A 23,323-nucleotide genomic window follows, 5' to 3' on the forward strand; every position below is an offset into this window, starting at 1 on the left:
AACACACATTTATTGACTACCTTCTAACCTACTCTGTGCCAGGACTGTTTAGGCAGTGTTGAACAGCTGAAGTCTTTAAAGTAAAAATGAAGGAAATAATAGTCCCAGTTTTCACATTCCTTCCACCTACCCCTCAGCTCCCATACCATCCCAAAGAAGGATATTCTTAGTCATGGCATTCTAGAATTAGGACTCTGATTAGAAAAGGCTATGGTGACTCTTTTTTTGTAGTTGTTGTTTATTTAAGTCATCTCTACAACCAGCTTGGGGCCCAAACTCATGACCCTGAGATCAAGAGTCGCATGCTCCTCTGCCTAAGCCAGCGAGTTGTTCCTGTTGGTGACTCTTTTTAGCCAAAGTGTTTCCTCTGCTAAATCCCTGAGGAGGCTCTTTTCCAGGGAAAACTGGCAGGGTTGGGTTAGATCTCAAGGTATCAACTATCTAACAGGAAAGATGAGCCAGCCACAGCATGCACACCTCATTACTACCACTCAGTTCTCTTTTAGTATCTCCTTCCTTCCTAGTATCTCCTTCCTCTCAGAGCTGGGCGAGGGCTTCACCAGGCACCCCTGGTTTTTACCTCAGGAGTGAATCCTTCCCAGGAGCCAATTAACTACCATCCTCCCTGGGAAATAGTGGCCTATCATTGGCTCAATCTTATCAGGTGTGGATTTTTAGTACACTATTATTCACATTTTTATTATCATAACAACTTAAAAACAGGCAGACACTTGCTTCCCTTTATTTCCCATGGAAAGAAAATCATAATAATATTCTTTAAAAATATCCTCAAATAAAAATTTGTTATTGCCTTACACATATTTGAACAAGAACGGGTGAAGCTAACACATACAAAAACAAAAATTACACTTTAAAAAAATGTCAAACACAATGCAAGTATTGCTTGAAACAATCATTTAAAAATCATCTAATGGGGCTACTGGTCCCACAATTTACCCTACTACTCAGCCTCCTAAAGCAGACATTGAGGGCACACAACACAGGACTATGGAGAAAAGAGTTAGGAACACCACAGACATTCAAACAGTGGAGCTAAGAGTGACAGAAAATGATAAGAAAGTGGCTCCATAGGCCACTGTGAAACACAGCGTGGCTTGTCACCTTCTCCCTTACCTCCACTTCTACCTGCACACATCACGGGGCTGCAGGTGGAAAGCTTCAGTGGGAGGACTGCATACGTTTAAAAAGTAGAAAATGTAAATGGGGTCAGGCAAAGTTTACGGCTGCTTAACTGCCGAGGCCCAGGATGCTGTCTGTCTGCCTGGAAGTGTTATCAATTCTGAGGAGGACAACAGTACTGAGGAGGGCCCAGATGGGGGAAACTGGAAAGTGCCTATTTAAGTCTTACTATGGGTTCAAGGATAGATGGGGAAAGCTTTCAGGTTTCTTTCCATGTAGCCTAGTCTTGTTCAGTAATTTAGGAGAAGAGGTAGGGATTCTGTCAAATGAAATACACATGAATAGAGAACACAAAAGAGAAGTACACACACTGAAGTTAAAAAAGTATTAATTTGCATCCTCTTGTTATTACTAAATAAGTGCCAAAATGCTGCCAGAAGTAATCATACTCAGTACAGTCTGAAATGACAAATTTTCATTTTATATAATTTGCTATGGCCATAAAATATATTAATGTGAATGTGTATGTCCACTGGCAGATTTGTGGTTCTACCATGACAAGCCCTAAGTTGACAGCCTATTTGAAGATTTCTTTTGGCAACTTTAGGCCATAATGTAGAAAACTACCCCCCCACAAATTTCATATATAAACACACACAAAATGTAATCTATGGAATATGTATCCTCTGTAAATAAACACAATTAAATTTATAGATACCACATATCCAATGTTCTCTGACAATTTAAAGTTAATGCCTCCCACCCTTGCCCCCATCTCCTGGATTAAGAAAAATATTATCCATAATAATACTTCTTGCTCTTCCTTTAGGTTACAAAAAAAAAAAAAAAAAAAAAGGTAGTAATCCTGTACCAGTACCAGCAAAACTTAGGTCTTGAGGAACACCCAAAGACTGTCTATATTTAGAAACCAGAGGGGTGCCTGGATGGCTCGGTTGGCTAAGGGTCTGCCTTCAGCTCAGGTCATGGTCCCGGGCTCCCTGCTCAGAGCGGAGGCTGCTTCTCCCTCTGCCTCTGTCCCCGCTCCTCCCCTGGCTTGTGCTCCTTCTATTTTTCAAATAAATAAATAAAATCTTAAAAAAAAAACAAACTTTAGAAAACAGAAAGGTAAAATAAACTTAATGATACAATTTCATCTATCTAACTGAACATTAAGAGGAGAAAATCATCTTATGTCATATAGTGAACCCCATAAAACTTAGACACCTCAGTATCTTGTTCAGCTATTAAGTTCCATTTAGCTCAAAATAGATTTCAATGCCATGTGCAGTTTTCAGTTACTGAACTAAGCTGAGTCTGTGTCTACAACATACACAGTATTCCTCTTTGACAGGTTATTTACCTTCCTGTTACCAATTCTTATAAGTTTTAAAAGTAAATGGTTCGCCATCACTGAGTTCCATGGTCAGACCTAAGAGTCACCTGGCTCTGACTTGAATGGAAATGATGATGTTAAAGGGAAAATGGTCTGAGAGAAGGACAGCCTCTGTTGAAGGGCAGGGGAAGGTTCACTGACCTCTGGGCACTCTACGCCATTGTGGTGAATCACTGCTTTGGGGAAGCAAAAGACCCTGTGGCCCATAAAACCTGATGATATTAAGAAGAGGGAAGGAATTTACACTTAGAATCCAGGGTCACTACTAGAAATACAACTTTAAAAATTCAAGGGTAAGGAAAAACACTCTATTTAAAAATGAATTACTAATGTTCTTTCCTTTAAAAAGTATCTGGTAAACCCATATTATACAGATGTTCATTACTTATTCAATGTACAGCATTGAGAGATAAAGAGAACTGTTAGAATACAAAAATGCCAAGGGTAATTCAACTACTGCAGTGTAAGTGTGGCATAACTGATTCGTCATGACATACAATTTTCTAAAAGCTATTCTGTTAGAAGGCAATAAATGAGTGCATAAATGATTTACATTCTTCTGAACCATGGTTATTATTCAGTATTTTATTCTTAAAAATATATACACCCTCTACTATTATGTTTATTCTCTAGGGTATAATAAAAACATAATTGAATTTGATGAAAAATAGACTTTATTCTAAATGTAGCATACAGCACATACAGCTACTCCCTTATTTTATCCCTTGTGAAGATCAACGGTCACTTCAGGTGGTTCTGTTCTAGGTTTGCTTTAATATATGGGCAATAAAATATTTTTAATTTAAAAATTATATCCTTATATTCCATGTCATATTTTCTTTTTAATAACATCTGAGTTTTGACCTAAATAACAACTTATGAATGCAAAATACAATATTTTAATCACTGTTTTACTTCTAAGCATGATTTCTTATTGATCAGGTAGGGCAGGAAATTAACTACAGATGGTTTAGCAAATAAAAATGAAGCAGTCTATAACAAAAGCATCAGAGTTCAGTGATTTGTTTTGTTTTGAAAAAACCTAAATGCTATTATGAAGGCAGGTTACCTCTTAAAAAATATTTAAAATTTGTTTTAACATAACCATCTCTGGAATTTAGATAAATGACTTATAAATATATTTAAGCTAGTATTATTTTCATTTATAAGTTTCTTTGGGTTAAAAATTGCACAATTACACTAAAGTTTAATATGGTTATTTTATACTTATATATAAATTATAATACGTAGGCTATAGTATGGTTAAATTATATTACATATGCTATCTTTAAAAAACATATAAACACATATATGTATATGTATGTGCATGTGTGTGTGCGTGGGCATACATATATGGGCAATGCAAATGCAAATTCAAAATAAGAGGCTTAATTCTTCCTGTTGAAAATAAGGGAAGAGATTTCCCTCCCTTCCTTTTCCTTAAAGTATCTTAGAAATTTGTAACTTTAAGAATTTTTTCAATTCCCATGAAATGTGTCCCTTAAAAGACTAGACAGACCTTTTGTCAGCTTTCCAGCCAGGACTATCTTTCTCAAGAACCTGAAAGCCATCGTTTCAAAATGCAAACAAGCAAGGGAGATGGCTCCTTGGCTCCGAATTCCGGCCCAAGATTAGAAGCCTAACTTCAGTATATGCACTTTGTTCCAATCTGCAAAATCATACCTTGTCATAAAGATATGAGAAGTGCGTTTCTCCTCAGGATAAAACCAATTAGCTAACACAGGTATCCTTTAACACAGGTGAAGTTATGATGAACTATGCATGGAAATGTGCTGCCAAATCTTCCCTGTGAAGACTGAGCTATCACTTATCTTGAAAACATGTTTGTAATGAGTCGTATCTACTAGGTTATATAAAGGGGTGAGATTCCTAGCTCTGTCTTTGCATACTTTTAGCAGAATGCCTGTGATATGCATTGCACTCTAGTTTAAAGCCTGTTGAATAATAGAAGTGTTTTTGTTCTCTTCTGCCTTGGTGGAGAGAATGTCGGGATGGGAGATTTTGTTTTTAATTATAATTCCCCAAGATTATGCTTTCTTTTGAATTTATTTATGCCCTTTGTTATAACAAAAAATTGACTGCATTCTTATATAAAACATGAGGGGAAAAAAATCACAGGAACATTTCACTTGCTTGGTTTGGTTTCTTTGACAATTCGATATAACTATACCTTAAAATTTAAAAAAGGAAATACTATGTATCATTCTACATTAGAAATTTTTACTGTAGTTTGCATATTTATAACCTACATGAGGTGAATTATTAGAACCCTTAACTAAAAGGACTCAAGTAAGTGAAATGATTGACTCTAAGATCCACAAACATATAAAGACAAAAGGGCTTTCTGTTAAAAAACCTACTAATGGCAAACTCAGTTGTCCTTGCCACCCTTAGGGTTTGGCAGCACTAAGTTTGGAGTAGGTGATGAAGACTAACCTTGCACGGCAACTCTCTATGGAGTCTCCACCCTTCCAAGTGAAAAGGAGACTTACAATGACAAACATTACATAAAAATAATATATTTTTCATGTTCTGTTTTCAACAACTCAAGCAATCCATGGCCTTATGCTTATACCATTTTATTACCTTAACTTCAAATTCTTAATTTCTATGCTTATCTATCAAGTGAGGATGCGTAATGCTAAGCATATTAATGAAAATTCAGGCCATCAATATTGGCAAACTAAGAAATTAATAGAAATTCAATAAACTTTAATTTACCTATTTGAAAGCAGTGCCTAAATTTTCGAGTCTTATTTAAAGTACTAATCAGGGGCACCTGGGTGGTTCAGTTGGTTAAGCATATGCCTGCCTTTGGCTCAGGTTGTGATCCCAGGGTCCTGGGATCATCAAGCTGGGCTCCCTGCTCAGCAGGGAATCGGCTTCTCTCTCTGCCCCTCCCCCTCAAGTGTGTGTGCACTCTCTCTTTCTCTCAAATAAATAAAATCTTTTAAAAAAATAAAGTACTAATCAGATAAAGAAAATCATGTTAAATTCAACAGGGGAGGGTCTCATCAATTTTTCTCAGGAGTTAACACTAAAACTAGACCAGGTAAAGTATGTGTGAATGAAACATGAAACCAACTTATTTTAAGTAATTAGCAATATTTACCTTGTAGCATTTTGTTCTAACTTTTCATCAATGTCACTGAAGATCTGCTTAAATTCCAAGTCTCCAGGAAACGAATTTAACAGACAATGTAGGTCAAAAGAATTATGGGAATATTCATCTCCACAATCCATTCTGAGGAATAAGAATAAAAAACATGTCAGTTCCTCCAAAATAAAGGGAAAAAACCCTCCAGTTGTGATACTAAACCAAAAATAGAAATTTCCACTTATAGCTAAAAAGAAATATAGCACTAGAAAAACTAGGGTACTATTAAACTAGATAGAATGTTTTGTTATTTAATTTTCATGAGGTGTGACCTAATTTTCACACCTCTTTATGGTTTGAAAGCTCAACAAAACAGCACCCCTCAGAGTACTTAAGCAGCCTGCTGCTTCTCCCTGTAACCAAGAGCTCCAAAGGAAATCACAAAGTCTCCTAGACCACTGTGAACAAGGGTGGTGGCAGCAAGAATTAAACTCCTTCCCTCCACTCTTGTCAAATACTGACTGATCTGGAAATCCTAAACTCTGAATTTTAAGTGTCATCTGCTAGCCCTATTTATATGTGAAGAAGGCAAAATTTTCCTTGAGTTCCTCTATCACCCCTGTAAACCTAAATACCTATAACTGACTAATACATATGCTACTCTTCGTAGAGAGATATGCATTTTCCTACTATCAGATCATTCATTCAGTCAGTCCATATATATTCTTGAATGTTTGATATCTAAAAGGCACTGCTGTTGAAGCCGGGGATATAGTTGCAACAAGTCAAAGTCCCTGCCTTCATGGAGTTTTTATGTTTTAAGAACATATAAGCAGGTATACTTTATAAAAGATCACATGGTAAGAAATGCTATGAGCACAAGTAAAGCAGGGCAACGGGATAGACTGAAAATGATGGAGATGGGGCAGAATGTGAACCATTTTATTTAGGGATATGTTATTTTTGGACATAAAATAGTGCTTATAAAGTATGTAATGACTGATGGTATAAATGAATGAGAAATTTAAAAATTACATTGTAAAAAATATACATGGAATAAATATTAACAAGAAAAAGGCTTGGGGAATGTGCTTTTAGTTTGGATAAATACAAAATATATGAAAAATTGTCTAAAAAGTTTTGCAGAGGCTTCTATAATGAAATAGCTGAAGACAACTAAAACATTTTAATATAAAAGTCTATGGCATCACAAGGTTTGTCATTTATAAATTCAATTAATTTCAAATACAGAATAATCACAGATATGTCATTTTAAAATACCAAAATTTTCATACACTTATATCCTTTCAAAATATTTTGCAGTAAAAGGTGTAATTTCTCAAATATTTACTTATAATGTGTCATAATAAATACTAATTTGAAATCAGGCTAAAAAATAGCCAAAAACTTATAAGATAATTGGTAGTACACTGTATATCCATCAGAAGTTATACATCTTTAGGGCACCAAAACTTCAATACTTCCATACAACCAATGAGTTTGAGATCCTCTTGTCTCCCTAGCAGCTCAACTAGTTACAGCTATTATCAGAATATTTCCTTTATACTAAATCCAATGGTCAATATTACTAATAATGAATTCAGCGTCTGTATTTGCATGTTTTTGAATACTTTGGGGTAGTTCAGACGATGAGCCATTCAACAATTGTTGCAAGAAAATTTTACTTTTGTAATGAAAAAATTTGATTGGCTGAGGGTTTTGTACAAAGCTCAAACTTAACATCATCATCATAATAAAAAAAGCTCAAATTTAGTAAATACTTTGTAGCTTGCCTCTCTAATAAAACCAGTTTTATATCAATACTCTGTTCAGACTTGTCTTAATTTGTCAATACTATAAAGCCTCATTAGTTCAGATTCTACATATTCAAAACATAAGAAAATAGGTATAGGAGTCAGCTAAAATATAACAGCAAAATAGCAATATGATTTGTTATGTATCTACTATGTACAAACCAATATACATCATCTTCCTTAATCCTAATAACTCTATAAAAGTTATTATCCTCATTTATAGTGGAAGTAAGGTGGGCCCAGAGATTAACTAACATGCACATGTTCCATAGCTGCTACCTGGTGTTAAGAGTAGAATTTGAACTGGATTTATTTGGTTCTTAAATTTAAGGGTATCTGGTCTCCTGAGAAATGAATCACTTATTGCACACAAAATACAGTTTTGTAGAAATATTAACCAAAATGTTAAAATGGTTATCCCTGGATATTTAGACTACAGTTGATATTTTCTTCTTTATACTTAGTGTTTTCCTATATTTTGGCAGTAAGTACTAATTTTTACACGTTAAAAAGCAAAATTCAACCAAGTAAATTTGAAGATCTAATTGGCTTTGCTAAACCATTTATGAATCGGCAGCACCTCATCTAGCAAACAGAGAAGCACTCCCAGGAGTTGTACAAAATGGAAGGATTTTATTGAACACGGTAGGGGCATAAGAGTAATTAGTAAAAGAAAAGGATTATTCCAGACAAGGCTGTTTTCTAGAGGAAATATAAGGAGTCTTATTATGCAGATGACATTTTTCTTTAGGGGATGGAGAGGACACAGGTGACGAGACTTATTGGCACTGATGGAAAGAAAAATTTCCTGATTGACCAGTTAAGGCCACATTTCTGGTGGAAGCTGAAATTGCAATTAGATTGGGTATTAAACTCCAGTTTGGGAATTTGGGCTGAGTGACACCTTTTTGGGCCTGTGGTTTTCTTTTTTAAACATACGTAATTAGGAAAAATAGTTAAAAAAGAAATTATGCCTGCTCTCAAGGAGCTTTTAATCTTTTATTTTACATTTTCTATCTGTCTTCATTTGAAACATTTTCCAATCTTAACACTCTCTTGCCAATTCGTGTTTATCATTTCCTCTCAAAACCTAACTCAAAACTCATATAATTCCTAAATATCTCTTGACTAACTGAACATTTCACCAAACTTTTTGTATTATTTTGTGGTTTTTGTGCTTGCAAGTGCTGTTAAAAGAAATCTGTGGTTCTGTGTTATTGTGGTATTAAATATGTGTTATATCTTTCATTGAAATGAGTGCAGGAGTAAAACAATAATGGACTGAAACATGTTAAGCATTCAGATGGGGTTCAGGACATGATTTTGAAGGATATCCAATATATATAGTTGTGTGATTTTTCTGTATCTAACCTCAGTAGAGAAGTTAATCAATAAGTACAAAGAATACATTAAGGGAATGCCATTTGATAACAACAGGGTACCAGAATGATGATGGTTCAGAGCTTTCACATGATTAGCATCCATCTGTGACACTTCTGTATTTAAGATACCATTCCAAGGTGATGAAGGACAATAGAAAAGTAAAGAGGTAAAGGGGCAGCAAGTTTAAAATGCTGTGTGATAGGATAAGAGAAAACTTCATGGGCAAAATAGAATAGGATGAGGAAATTAACCAGAATGAAGAGAGATTCACAGGACCAACATGAGAAATAAATTAAAAGGACAGAGTAGACTATGGTAAGTGATGCTCAAGTTTGAATGTAAAAGTTCAAACTTGAATGACAGAAGAGAATGGCAGTGATCCCTGCAGGACTGTGGTGACAAAGCAGCACACACTGAATGAGGACAGGCACTAGTCCTCTCCCTTCCTTCCATGCACTCCCTGGGCCCACACTGTGACACAGTGCCTGGGTGTCATGAGGACAGGGAGGGAGAGAGAGAAGGAGAAGAAGAGAGAGATTGGACAGTCTTTCCTCTAAAGGGGTAGAGACAGTAAAAAAAAATAAGACAGTAGAAAAGGAGTCAATAGAAAGGGCATTGTTATTCTCTAAGTAAAAATAACTATGACCTTAAGAACAAAAAAGTGAATTATTAAGGGACTAACATAACTTGACAAATACCTCAGTAGTATTTCAGAAATGCAGAAACACCTTTAAAAATTTTAGGGGGAACAAGAGGCGGCTGTGAAGTTGTGGGTCAAGACGGAGCTTCACATTCTGCTTATGTTTCTGTACTGCTAATTATTAAACTGTTGTCACCAGGGAGGTAATCATCATTTGACATAATGAATGAAGTCTCTTATCCTAATCCATGATCAATCAAAATTGGGAGTTGAAACTTTTTAGAGTAGAGTAACTTTGTTTTTGAAATTGTCATTCCATAGTCATTTTAAATAGTCATTCTTCTGTAATGTTTCTGATCATTTTTGGTATAAGATTAAAAAAAACAGTGCTTAATATTTCAAACAAGTATTAACAGCCAATCTAATATTAATTATTGCCTTTTAAAAATGAGTAATGTTTGAAGAATTGTATCTAAAACAAATACCTATAGATCAAATTTCAGCCACAGGCAAATTTTAAGAGTTGAGTTATAAATTCTTAACAACAGTGACTATAATAAAATATGCACATATTATAAGCATGGCCAGAAACATTAAAATAAAGCAGTAAAAAAAAAGTCAAACCTCATGTGATCAAAAGAAAGCCCACAAAAGTAATTTTGGAATCTCACTTGTCTTTTAACATATTTTAAAAAGATAACTTTCTAACCTAGGGTCTCTTTTTCATTATTTAAATACATATAATGATTAGCATCCTCATTTTATCTTTTTTTCCTGTTTCTTCAATAATAAAAATCCAGAGTGCCATTTTTCTTATAACCAAATGCATGCTTTCTCATAATCATCTATATACTTTCAAAAAGTGAAAAAAGACAGAAAGACCAACCATTGGGAAAAAATCTACACTGCAAATGAGTTAGTTAAGGGGAAACATTAGGACCATGTGACTTCTCTGTGGAAAAGCCCAGAGAGGAAGGTCCCATGCCTTTTCAGACCTATGCACAACTGTGGACTTAATGTGTCCACCAGCTCTAGTTTACCTGAAATCCTACTGTTTAGCCTAAAATAAACACTTTTAATGAGCATGGCAAAGAAATGCTCTGATTAAAAATTTATGTTTCACATTTAACTAAACAAGTTTCAAAATATTCCACTATACTGAAACACATTTAACTCTAAACACCATTGAATCAAGAATCAATAGATTTGAGTTCTGATCCTAGTTCTGTTAATGTGACTTTGAGTAAGTCACTTGATCTCTCAAGAGGGACAGAGCTCACATTCCTCATTTACAAAATGAGATGGATGGATTTATTAGGCTCTGAGGTTTCTTCTAGCTATAAATTTGCTGTATTCTATAAGGAATGGTAGGAGGAGGACCTATTTCTGAAACGCTCTCCCCCCAAATCAACTTTTCCAATGGACTATTTCACTCATTAATACCATCATTCTTCCTGTATCATGCACTCAGAGCCATTTTTAATTATTTCCTTTTCCCTTTCCCAGGACTGTTACATGAAAATTGAATCGACAGCTTAGTAAGAAATAACATGTGGAAAGAGGAAATGTGAGGTAGCAAGATATTCTTTTATGGTAATAGGTAGATGCCCATACTGTTTCGCCCCCAACCCCCCAGCTTTCTAAAATATTCTAAGAAGCAGCTAGCCCATGTTTCTGGGCTCCTCTGACTTGGCATACTCTTCAGTCAACAAAAGATAAATGAAACCAACTGACTTTGGGTATTATGCCTCCACAAGGAACAGGGTGACATTAGGGAATCATACCTTCACAGACACCATGTATCCCTGACCCATTATTCTTTGTATTTTTTATATTCTTTGCATTATTTGTTGTATTGCTGGTTTGCTTTGAGTCACTGGTTTGAAAAAAAAAAAAGCAGAGTGAAAATAAATTCTGACCAGCTTTTTGTTCCCAGCCTGGCTCATTTTTACTTTTCCACCCATACCTAGTCACAAAGTAGTTCACCTGGATCATTCACAAAGTCCTACCAATATCATAAATATAACTTTACTAAAAATCAGTATCACAACTTTCCCTAAATCTTGAAACTTTTATTTAGTTCAGTGTATTCATTTATTCAGAAATGGACTAAAGGTATGGTGGCTAAATAGTAATTTTAATAATTACAGCTAACTTTTATACAGCATTTTTATGGACCATGGATTGTTCTAAGTAATTTATATGCATGAACTCTTTTAATTATTACCATAATCCTATGGGATAGATACTATTATATTCTCCACATTAAAGATGTAGAAGCTGAGGCACAGAGAGGTTTGTGAGATGCCCAAGATCACTTGCACAGGAAGTGGCAAAGCCGGGATTCCAACTGCTTCAGTGGCTATCCTTAATCCCAATGCTATAAACTGCCTCCCTGTGTAGACTTGTACTTAAAAAAAAAAAAAAATCAGTATTTTACGTCTTATATGTATTGACTTATTTACTGCCGTATGTATTTGACAGCTTTTCCTAGAACCATTATAAATTTCCTTCATTATGAAACGAATTTTCAAAAATAAATTTTTTTTTAAGGCTAGATCTTCCCCCTGTGATATTTCAAAGTCACCGGAAATTTATTTCTTTTCAACAATTACTGAAGTTGAAATTTCAATGCTTTAGCCTTTCCAAAGACTGAGAAACAACCCAAATGGATCTCAATTTGTTGATAGTCATTTAAAATACCTTATGCATTAAAGTCCTATATTAGGAAATATAGAACTTGATATTCTATTCTTTATTCTCTCAACTCTCATGTATGTATTAGGATTCCTATCACAGACTGCTATGCTTTCTATTAACAATTGCAGAAATTGATTATTTTAATTGTATGAGTGGGAATATTAATATATATCCAATAAGTAAGCATATTAACATGTTATGGCTATTAAGATCCCCTTTGTAACTCCTCTATTAGTAATTTAAATATGTGCATGTATGAGGGAGAAATTGACAGGAGCAGTCAGAATACACTATTGTAGCTTGACAAGCAAACAGAATTAATTGTCATATGTTTTACCCACCAAATCTGACGCTGCTTTCTTTATTCTTCAATGCATTTCTCTTTCTAGAAAATATTTTTATTTGATTAATTCTATAATCTTCAATATGCAATCCTAGCCATCTCTTGCTTTAATACAACAGTGAAACAAAGATAATGTGAAAACAAATTTTAATTTCCATATTCTTTTATAACTTAGCACTATATATTTCACATGATTTAAAAGTCATAAAATTATTATATATTTTTAGATTAGACCTAAAGATAGTCACAAATCATGGGGTTAAGGATTAACTAATGAATTTCCAGGCACAGTAAATACCTTATTAATTTGGAAAGTAGTACAGTAGAAAGTTTAAGTTATGGAGTACTTTAAAAAGGCAACTGTATTGCCTATCAACTAGGAATAACAACAAAACAGCTTGTAAGATGTGTTGATTACATTTTTAAGGAATTTTCTTTTAATAACTAGGTAAGAATGATTTAAACTTAGTATGCACTCTGTATCTAAATTGGTGCTTCTAAAGAATGTGGGTCTTAAAGTATGTTCCAAGGATTTAAGAATTTCTCCTAAAATGCTGTTAATAATATTAAGTTAATAGTATTAATAGTATATTATCACTAACTAGTTCTGTATCATTAATATCCCTTTCATCTGACTATAAACATGTTCATTTCTTGCTTTTTAGAAACCAACAAAACCCTCCCTAGAACCTCCTTCTATTCATAGCCCAACATCTGCAAACAGTAGTACATATTTCCTCATCTTTTATCTTCTCTCTCATTCACTTTTCAATTCAGAGCAATCTAGTTTCTGCCTCTATTTTTGCACTGAAAGTAACAAAATTTTTTTCAGTTCCTATCATACTTAATCTTTGCACTATTTGGTACGTACAGCTACTCCTTCCTTGGCGTCTCCTCTCTTGCCAATCTTCCTAAGCACTACAGTTTCCTAGTACCTTTCTTGTCCGTTACACATTTATTCACAGCCTCCTGGTAGGAGTTCCCAATTTAGGTAGCTGTCCAGCTCTAATTTCTCTTTTTTAATCTGATAGACAATGTAGGGAATTAAATTCCTAAATCCTTGACAATGTCAATTTCTATGCTAGAGGACCCAGCTTTCCTGTCAGAACTAAATATCCAAGATTAGACATCTGACCCAAACTGAACCATCAGATGCAAAGAAATTCTGAAACTTGGAATGAAGGCTGGGATGGGGAACCACTTAGTGGTATACCAACCAAGTTAAATCCAGTTAAATTCAAGAGAAGGTGCATGGATTTTTTTCCTGAGGCCCTATAATTGCCCACTTCCTTCCTAATGAGACTAAAAGTTCATATAGTTGTTTTTGGGTTTGTTTTGGTTTGATTTTGTCAGAGACACACAATAAATCTTCTCCCTGTTCCAGTGAACAAGAGCCACTGTTTTTTTTCTTTGCTTAAATTAACCAGACTAGTTTTGTGTGATATTCAGAGTTCTCTCTAGAATCTGCTTCTCATTTTAACTACTTTCCCTAAACATTCATTCAAAGCTACTGCTGCTTTTTATATAACTTAACCAGATTAGATTTTGTTTTTTTCTAAAGTATTTTAATTTTTAGAAATTCTGTTTTACTTTTATTCATTTGGATTTCGTCCTCTTCAAATCTCAAAAAAAATCTATTCCTATTAGTTCTCAGGTTGTAGTCTTCCCATAGATCCCTACTCCCCTTGCCCGACTTGGGGAAGGAAATATAGAAAGTTTTCCTCCCTTTCTCTTCCAGTTCATTTCAGGCTGGAATTCTTCTTACTCCACATGCTTTTCAGTGATTAACCTCATCCATCTATTATCTCTATGATGAAAATTTAGTCTGTAACTCTAACCTGTAACTCTCCTCCAAAACCTCAACACATAATTCCAAACATTTACTAGGCAATTCCACATTGCTGTTTCAAAGGTCCCTTGAACTCAACATGTCCAAAATTTAATCTTTTCCTTAAACTGGCTTCTCTTCCTATATTACAGGGTCACCACCTCCCTAATCTCTCTCCTTTCCTTGCTCTAATAACTTAAATCAGGTGTCAGTCAACTGTAGCAGTCTGTGTTTTCTATGGCCAGCAAACTATGAATGGTCTGTACATTTCTAAAGAGTTGTAAAATTAAAAAGAAACAAAAAGAATAAGCCACAGTGGACATGTGTAGTCCATAAATTCTAAAATATTTACTATCCGGCCCTTAAGAGAAAAAGTTTGCTGACCTTTGTCTTAAATGATCACCAAATTCTTTGACCCTTTCTCTTCCCTAATATATTAAATGGTAACCAAATGCTCTCAAATTTGACTTCTTCCTCTGTGTGCTTCCAGTGTCTTAAATCTGACATTATATCTTTCTGAAAAAAATGGAAAAACCTCCCATCTGGCCTCCAAGACTCACACCTTGTGGTTTAATAAGAAATCCATTTTGGTTATTCCTCCTTGTCTCCCTCTACCTCCCACCTTACTTTGTCCTATGAATCTCTTCCATTTGGCCATTCCTGAGTTGTATGCTTTCTAAAAATACTGTAATCAGAACTACAGCACTTTCCTGTGAGTCATTCTAATGACTTATTGAACCTGACTAGGGGGTTGTGGGAACCCTCAAATCTGTAGTCAGCTGGGCACAAGTAGACATCCCCTGGAGATGCCTTTTGAGGCTCTCATCTAACGTGGATGCAGTCTTGTGGGACTGAGCCATTAACCTGTGGGGTCTGTGCTAACTATAGGTAGTATCAGAATTGAATTAAACTGAACTGTAGGACACCGAGTTTGTATCAGACTTGCATATTAGCATTAAACTTCTTGTTTTATAAACCAAATCAGATCATTTGCTACCCTACTTAAATACCACTGAAGGTTTTCCACAATGAGTAGGACAACTCCAGGCTTTTTATCTTTGCTTTATATATATAGTTCTTCATATTTAACTATATTTTTTTACCATAACTGTCCTTGATTAACAACTTGAAATAGCGTCCTAGCTGTAATTCCCTCTATTAAGGATGTTTTCAGTAGAAAATCATATTTATGGAAGGTATTTACTTCATCGGTGTCCACAGTATTATTTATAGGCCACATATAAGTATTACATAATTTAAGATCTTTAAACAAAAAAGTTATCTACAATCGTGGCTTAAACCATTTTAAATGGTTCTTAAGAACTTAAGCCATTTTTTTAAAAAATTGTTAAGAGGTAAGAAAATATACTAGTGAAAAATCAAGGTTTAACATTTAAGCTATTGAATAAAATTTAAACGTGATACCTAAAACTCTTTCCAGTTTCCATTTACAAAAAAAGGAAATTAGATAAAAATTATCTTTAGGGACTCTTCTAATTTTAAAATTCTATTAATCATGTGATCTATTTCTCTGATATTTAATCTTCTGTTTTATTGCCTTTGCAGTATATTTTTTAATTCTATAGTTTAATAGAAGGAAAATTTGTTGTTGGTTAAAGCAAATTCTTATCAAATGACCTGAAAATCTATGTAAAAAGCAATCAGTGAAAATCAATATAGGATTTCTTCATGTTAAATCTGAAAATCCATCACTATACTTGCTTTTTACTTTATTTGCTGCTTAACATATCTCAACAGTGAACCTATCATATCAACATAGTCATCATGATCCAAGCTGCAAATAATAGAGAGTGTCAGTGTCAATTTTGCTTTCTCATACTTGCTTCCCTTCACTTCATCTGATTTTAATAATTCCTGTCAAACCACAAACAGTCCAAATTACCTTCATGACACAGAAGCTTTCAAAGTGCAGACAGAATCTCAACTTTCATTTAGCAACTACAAAAGAAAGCTGTCCAGCTGGACAAATATTATTTCCACACTTGACAATCTCTACAGTTGAGCATGCATTTTAATTTTAACTAAACCTGCCAGGAGTTTGATATGAGCTTCTTGTTTTGTGTAGATTGACTCACAGGATTATCAGACCAATGACTGTAACTGTGAGGAAAGAACCCAGCATTTTTCTACTAAAAGATAAATCATATACCAAAGCTGAAGTATCAAAATGAACATGTAAGACATAATGTGAAGGCATACATTACAGGAGGAAAACTACTTAAATTAGATGGTTTAATCACTAAATAAAGTCTAAACATACAGAATACATTTTTTTTTAATAGTAGGCTCCATTTATTAACCCAATATGAGGCCTGAACTCACGACCCTGAGATCAAGGATCATGTGCTCCACCGACTGAGCCAGACAGGCACCCCCAGAATACGTTCTTGATATAATTTTAAAAAGAAAAAGGTAGTAAGTACAAATAAAATGTAAGAAAGTTAAAATTTTATCCATGCATACCATTGAGAAACAGGTTCTAAGAATAAAAAGAGATTTTTAAATTGTTTTGGGCTGACTCAATGAATAGTCAAATTTCTAGAACAGGTCTATGTATCAAATTATTTAATAAAACTGATGTTCTTGATAAGATATTAAAAAGTCCACTCTAAACTAATCAATGTGCCCTTGTACAAAGTAAAACTTCAAAAAAAATCATAGTAAAAAGAAATAATGACACTAAGTTTGTAGAAAAGTATTAGAATAAAAGCTACAGTGTACAACTATATTAAAGACTATTATATCTCGAAGTTTATTAAATTTAAGTCTAAAAGTTTCAAATGGTAAACTATTTCTGGGAACATTTACTGTCTCAGCAAGGCCTAAATTCCTTCTATAACTATTAGAACCTCACAAAGGCCAAATGGCAAGTCTTCCCTCCAAGTGTTACACTTAACACTAATTCTGGGCTCTCCCTTCACCATAGGCCAATCCATTGACTATTACAGCACTGTTTCTCCCCCAACTCTATCCTGGACACCACAGCTGTTTCCCTTACCAGGTCCTACCCTTTTCTTCCTCTTGGTCTTTGGACTGGACAGATTAATCTACATCCATGTCTTCTGCTACAACATGTGTGTTGGAGCACCTGTTCTAACTATCCAACTCCATACTGGATAACTCTCATGGATGTTCCACAGGCACTTCAAATTCAACATGTCCCCAGACAATCTTATCATCTCCCCTCTGAAACTTCCTTCCTTTCTTGAGGTCCCTATGACAGTTAACAGCACCACTATCAACTCAGATATCCATGTCACTGAGTGGGAGTCATCTTCCACATTTCAACATTCTCTCCCTAATCTCATAGCCAAATGATCAGTTTTTTCTGTTATCTCTCATATCCATCCATTTCCTACTGCTCCTGTGTAGATTCAAAGTCCATCATCTCCTTCTACTTCATTTTCTATCCTACCACCAGAATGATCTTTTTAAAACAGAGACAGGAATCAGTGTTCATAGCAAGATTTTAAATCCACAGGACTGGGAGAAAAGTCATATTCTTAAGAGAAAGAAAAATCAGAAGAAGGAGTTAATTTGTAGAGGGAAATTTGGCAAGGAGGGGATCACCCAAACCAGGATGTGGAAGTAACTAAAATTATACCATTTTTCAAATTTTATTAACCAATTAAACGGTTTTATTTTATATATGGACCTACATAATATTCAAAAACAATTTTCAAAAATAACATTCTTTCAAAAAAAATTGTTTTAAAGATTTTATTTACTTATTCATGAGAGACAGAGAGAGAGAGAGAGAGAGAGAGAGAAAGAGAGAGGCAGAGGGAGAAGCAGGCTCCCAAGGAGCAGGGAGCCCGATGTTGGACTCGATCCCAGGACGCTGGGATCATGACCTGAGCCGAAGGCAGACGCTTAACCATCTGAGCCACCCAGGTGCCCTCTTTCAAAAAATTCTTATATCTGTGCTCATTAAAGTAAAAAGCCTGTATTATTTCAATATTAAAAATATACACGATTCATTTTCATATACTTTTTTAAAGATTTATTTATTTTAGAGAGAAAGAGCACACGTTGGGAGGAGTGGCAGAGCGGGTAGAGAGAGAGACAATCTCAAGGAGACTCGGTCCCATTAACCTGAGATCATAACCTCAGTGGAAACCAAGAATGGGATGCTTAACTGACTGAGCCACCCAGGCACCCCTCATTTTCATTATATTTCAAAGAATTTCTTAGTTGTATCTGTCACAGATATTTTTCTGAGGAAAGCATTTTTTTATGATCATATTTTTATATTTTTCCAAATTGCATTTTAAGGTTACTAAATCTTTATTTTTTTATGGTAACATTGACCTTTTTTAAAAAAAGATTTATTTATTTGAGAGAGAGAGCATGAGCGAGCAAGTGGGGGGGAGGGACAGAGGGAGAAAGAATCCTCAAGCAGTCTCCCCACAGAGTGCAGAACCCCACACGGGCTCAATCTCAGGACCCTGAGATCATGACCTAGCCAAAACCAAGAGTTGGCCACTTAACCGAGCCACCCAGGCACCCTAACGGTGAGGAAATTTTAAATTGCTAACACCTATATCATCTTCCTCAGGTGGTTAAGTTATCTGGTGAATTTATTAAGTTCACAGCAAATTTTGCTAAATGAAGAATATCCTCAATTTTAATTTTTAATAATAAAATACATTCTTAAAAGTAGTAGTTTTTGGTTTATTGTCTCCGTGCAGAGTGCCTTTTCTGGACCAATAATTAAAAAAAAAACAAAACTCAAATACCTATAAATTAAATTTCTGAAATTAAAAAAAAACCTCATCAAATATTTATGATTATTTTTTAATGTTTTGCTAAATTTAGATGCTGCAGAATTATAGGACTTCCCAGTTCAACTTTACTCTGAACTAGAATATCAATTTATACAATTTTTAAAAATATAAGCTCCATGAAAAGATTTTTCTCCTAAGTCTACATCTTTCAAAACACAATTATGGAATTCTACAACTAAATCTTGTACACCATTTGAGTTCTCATCATTTAATTTGTTGTTTCCCCTTAAATTTCATGGGGATACATTTCAAGGTCTTCCTATATGTGAGCTTTGTTTTCAATAATTCAGTTCCCTAAATGCTTCTAAAATGATTTTTCCCCCACCATTTGTTGAACACTTTCATTAAAGATTTCTAACTGATTTTGAAGAAAGTACAACAAAAAAATTAGAGGATAATTTTACAAGAGTATTTAATATTGGGCACATGGATGGCTCAGTTGGTTAAGTGTCTGCCTTTGGCTCAGCTCATGATCCCAGGGTCCTGGGATCGAGCCCCATGTTGGGCTTTCTGCTCAGTGGGGAGTCTGCTTCTCCCTCTCCCTCTGCCCTTTTCCTCTGCCTGTGCTCACTGTCTCACGCTCTTTCTCTCAAATAAATAAATAAAATCTTAAAAAAAAAGTATTTAATACCATAATAGGCACTTAAAGCCAATTTATAAAATACAGTAATTCTTCAATGTTTCAAACATTTCTAAAATCCAAAAAGAGAAAGTATATACTGCCATGCTTAAGTTCTTTGTTTTCCTCAAAAGCAGTCTAATCATAAAAAGTTAAGGCTGGTTTTATGTACGTATAAATATTTGTACTTTTTGACAAGAACATTTCCTATTTAGATTGGTAGATTTTGGAGATTTCTGGGGTGTAATTACGAATTACCATGTCATCACAACATATTTCAAGTATAATTTTCTTCATAGATTCTATTTAAAAGTTTTTATGATGTTATGCTCCATCATAACATGTTTTTAATGTCACCAAGACTAAAAAACTTTATCATGTTGCAGTTTGGAATTCAATTTATAATAGTATTCACAATAATGCTAAGTATTTCATCTTTTACAGAATGAACTTCTGAATGCTTTACTTTGATTCTGTGAATTAGACATGAAACTTGAACCATTACTGGAATTAATTCATTTTTTATTTGAAGTATCCAAGGATACTGATATAAAACTGGCATTATTAAACTGTTGATAAAGTTCTATTAATGGAGCCAATACATTAAGAGCTACTGATTCACCTTTCATATATGAACAAGAAAACTCATAACTGCAAATGAGAGAAATTTAGAACAGCTACCTGATCTAAGTAAAAAGTAAAGTTTCACAGAGTGGTACACAAATGTACCTTCTGCACCTAAGTATTACATGAGCTTTTTCAGGCACAATCTTAAAATATGACTGTGCAAAAGATGTTGATGATTCTTCAACAGATAGATGTCTTATTTTTATGTGATCAGTGATGTCATTATAGCCCCCATTTTGTGAGTTACACATTAATTCATTTCAGCAAGTCAAAAGATATTCAGTGCTCTGTGTGTGTGTTACCCAACAATAAACAAGTAGTTGTAGATGTGTAATACATGATAAAGACTTTGTAGTAATAGAGTTTAGACTGCATTCATTCTATGGCAAGACTGAACATAGGCTGGGAAATGTTGTGCAGGCCAAGGGCAAGGGCATGGGCACAGCACAAGTGGCTGACACATTAAGTGGTGAGCAGAGGTAGCAGCATCAAATAGTTCTGCCACCAGCATCACCCAAGACCTGAAAAAGTTAGCTGTACCTAAGTGCTCATGCCAGAGAGCATTCACTTTATAAACAAATACCCTCATGCTGCCCTTGAAGAAGATGTGTTAGCTATTATTACTCTGGAAAGGATCTGGAAAAAGGAAATGGGCTATTGCCAATTTAACCATATGTTAAAGTGAGAATTCTGTTTACTACACTGGCATCTCACATATGACATGATGTTAGAACGCAGAAGTACAAAACCTAAACCTAAGCTTGGTTTAATGACATGCAACTATTAAGCAATATTTCATTCAAAAATAAAAATGTGAGGAGCGCCTGGGTGGCTCAGTTAGTTAAGCATCTGCCTTTGACTCAGGTCATGATCCCAGGATCCTGGGATTGAGCCCTGCATCCAGCTCTCTCCTTAGAGGGGAGTCTGCTTTTCCCTCTTTCTCCCCCCGCACTGATGCTAGCTCACACTCCTCTCTCTCTCTCTCTCTTTCACTCAAATATTTAAAAAAATAAGAATGAAAAAAATGAAAAATCTGAGACAAACGCTAAGCCAGATGAAATACGACAAAAGGCAGAAAATGAGACTATCTTGGGCAAACTGGTTATTTATCAGAATATGTGATATTTTAAATAAAAATATAACAGATAAAATGGACTTCTGTATGCATAAAAATGATAATCTAGTTCTGTATGGCATGACGAAAAGATTTCCAGAGAGCTGTCTTATTTCATAAAAAAAAAATAAGTTGTAGATCTATACACCATAATACAGTAAAATACTTTTGAAACAAACAAACCATCCCAAATTATCAGGATGGAAAAACAACAAACTATTAGTGCTAATCTGTGGGCAGTGGAACTAAAATGGGACAGGGAAAAAGGAAATGTTCATTCTTAATAACTTCCTTTATTTATTTGAACTTATTATAATGAGCGTGTCTTAATTTTTACACAAAAAGCAAAAACAAATTTAAAAAATACAAAAAATATTATAAGACATCAACTAATTTAGTGTCAACTGAGTGGTACAAGTAACGCATGACCTAGAATCCTGCAGTGGGAAGTTCCTTCGAGGCAGATGGAGATAGAGAAGTCAAGCCATCCAGAAAAAGGAAGTGAAGGTATTCCAAAAGGTGGGAGCCCAGTGATCTTCCAAAATCCATAGCCTCACAGGCCCCACAGTTGAAGACATTTAATCTCTCACTATACGTAGGTTCAAGCCCTCTCCTATTCTGGAAATGATCCAACAACTAGTGAAGAGAGGACACAGGAAGCCTCAGACAGTAACTTGAGAAGTGAATAATGGTTTTGGCTCCTGCTTATTTCTATCCTCTTCCACAACCTAGGCTCTTACTAACTTGCTTATTACCAGTATATAATTAGGTCCCCATCTTGAGATTTCTTTGTATGTACTGGGATCCCACTCTTAAACCCCAGCCACAGCTACCTGCTTCAGGTTCCTGAACCACCACCAACAGCGGGCCCTGGTAATTAAAATGAGGAGAAAATCCCTAGAACATAAATGCAACTGTTTGGGGGAGCCAGAGCAGAAAACTCATGGATGAAAATAGTGGAGGATAAAACTAAAGACGTATGGGGCACTTGGTTGGCTCAGTTGGTACAGCATGCAACTATTCATGCAACTATTGATCTCAAGGCTGTGAGTTTGAGCATAATGTTGGGCCTAGAGCTTACTTCAAACAAACAAACCAAAAAAACTGAGGCGGTATGCAATGGCCAGACAGGTGTGCTGAGGCCCTTTTTCCTCTAGAAAGAAAATATTTGGATCTTATCCTATACAAAACAGTGAGTCAGAGTTTTTTGTTTTTGTGTTTGTTTTACTAAGGCAATACCTAACTAATGTTGTATAAATGGTTTTCAAACAGAGTGTGAAGAAGGTTTGAGATAACAGCAGTAGGACAATCAATCAGGACAGTGAATTAAACCACATGAAGGTGATGATGAATAGCAAGAGGATGAGCCACAAGAAAAGGAAAAGTGGCTTTTGAAATGACTTTCCAGAGTATACATAGCTTGGGATTATTGAATGAAGCAGGCAATTATAGTTGAGAGAAAACCAGGCAGGTATTACATGTCCCAGGCATAAACAAGCTTGGATTTTAAACCCAACTCATCAGAGAAACCAAACAGGACAACATGAAAATTATAGTCACTCTAAGAGAAAGGCAACTTGTGGATGTGTCATTAGAGGCTAGCAAACAGTAAAAGCCGAGGTGTGGGTCTTCCTGGGCAATAAAACTCAGTGGAGGAAAAGACCAATTATGACAGTGGCTAAGAAAAAAAGATGGGCATCATACAGGGCATGCTTATTGTCAGAGGCTCCAACACTCCAGCTGAAGGCTGTTAGAGATATCGTCCAGTAGGGCAAACCTCTTGGGTCCCCTCCCTC

At 35.0% G+C, this 23,323-nt stretch overlaps 1 protein-coding gene across 9 annotated transcripts in view; it reads right to left on the minus strand.

Moving 5' to 3' along the window:
- The window catches only part of KIAA0825 (KIAA0825 ortholog), a 413,115-nt gene that overhangs the window by 353,042 nt on the left and 36,750 nt on the right, over window positions 1-23,323 (minus strand). For 8 of the 9 annotated variants that reach the window (XM_073888176.1, XM_073888171.1, XM_073888172.1 and 5 more), the window contains one exon: window positions 5,667-5,798. In XM_073888176.1, the coding sequence (XP_073744277.1) occupies window positions 5,667-5,797 (131 nt within the window). In that variant the 5' untranslated portion in view covers window position 5,798. Of the gene's footprint in view, window positions 1-5,666; window positions 5,799-11,272; window positions 11,365-23,323 lie in introns of all 9 variants that reach the window. The other variant, XM_073888162.1, reaches the window with a different exon arrangement.

The sequence above is a fragment of the Callorhinus ursinus genome, unplaced genomic scaffold, assembly GCF_003265705.2.
Source record: "Callorhinus ursinus isolate GAN/ISIS: 27379988/994484 unplaced genomic scaffold, GSC_fseal_2.0 scaffold3, whole genome shotgun sequence".
In the NCBI taxonomy this organism is placed as follows: Eukaryota; Metazoa; Chordata; class Mammalia; order Carnivora; family Otariidae; genus Callorhinus; species Callorhinus ursinus.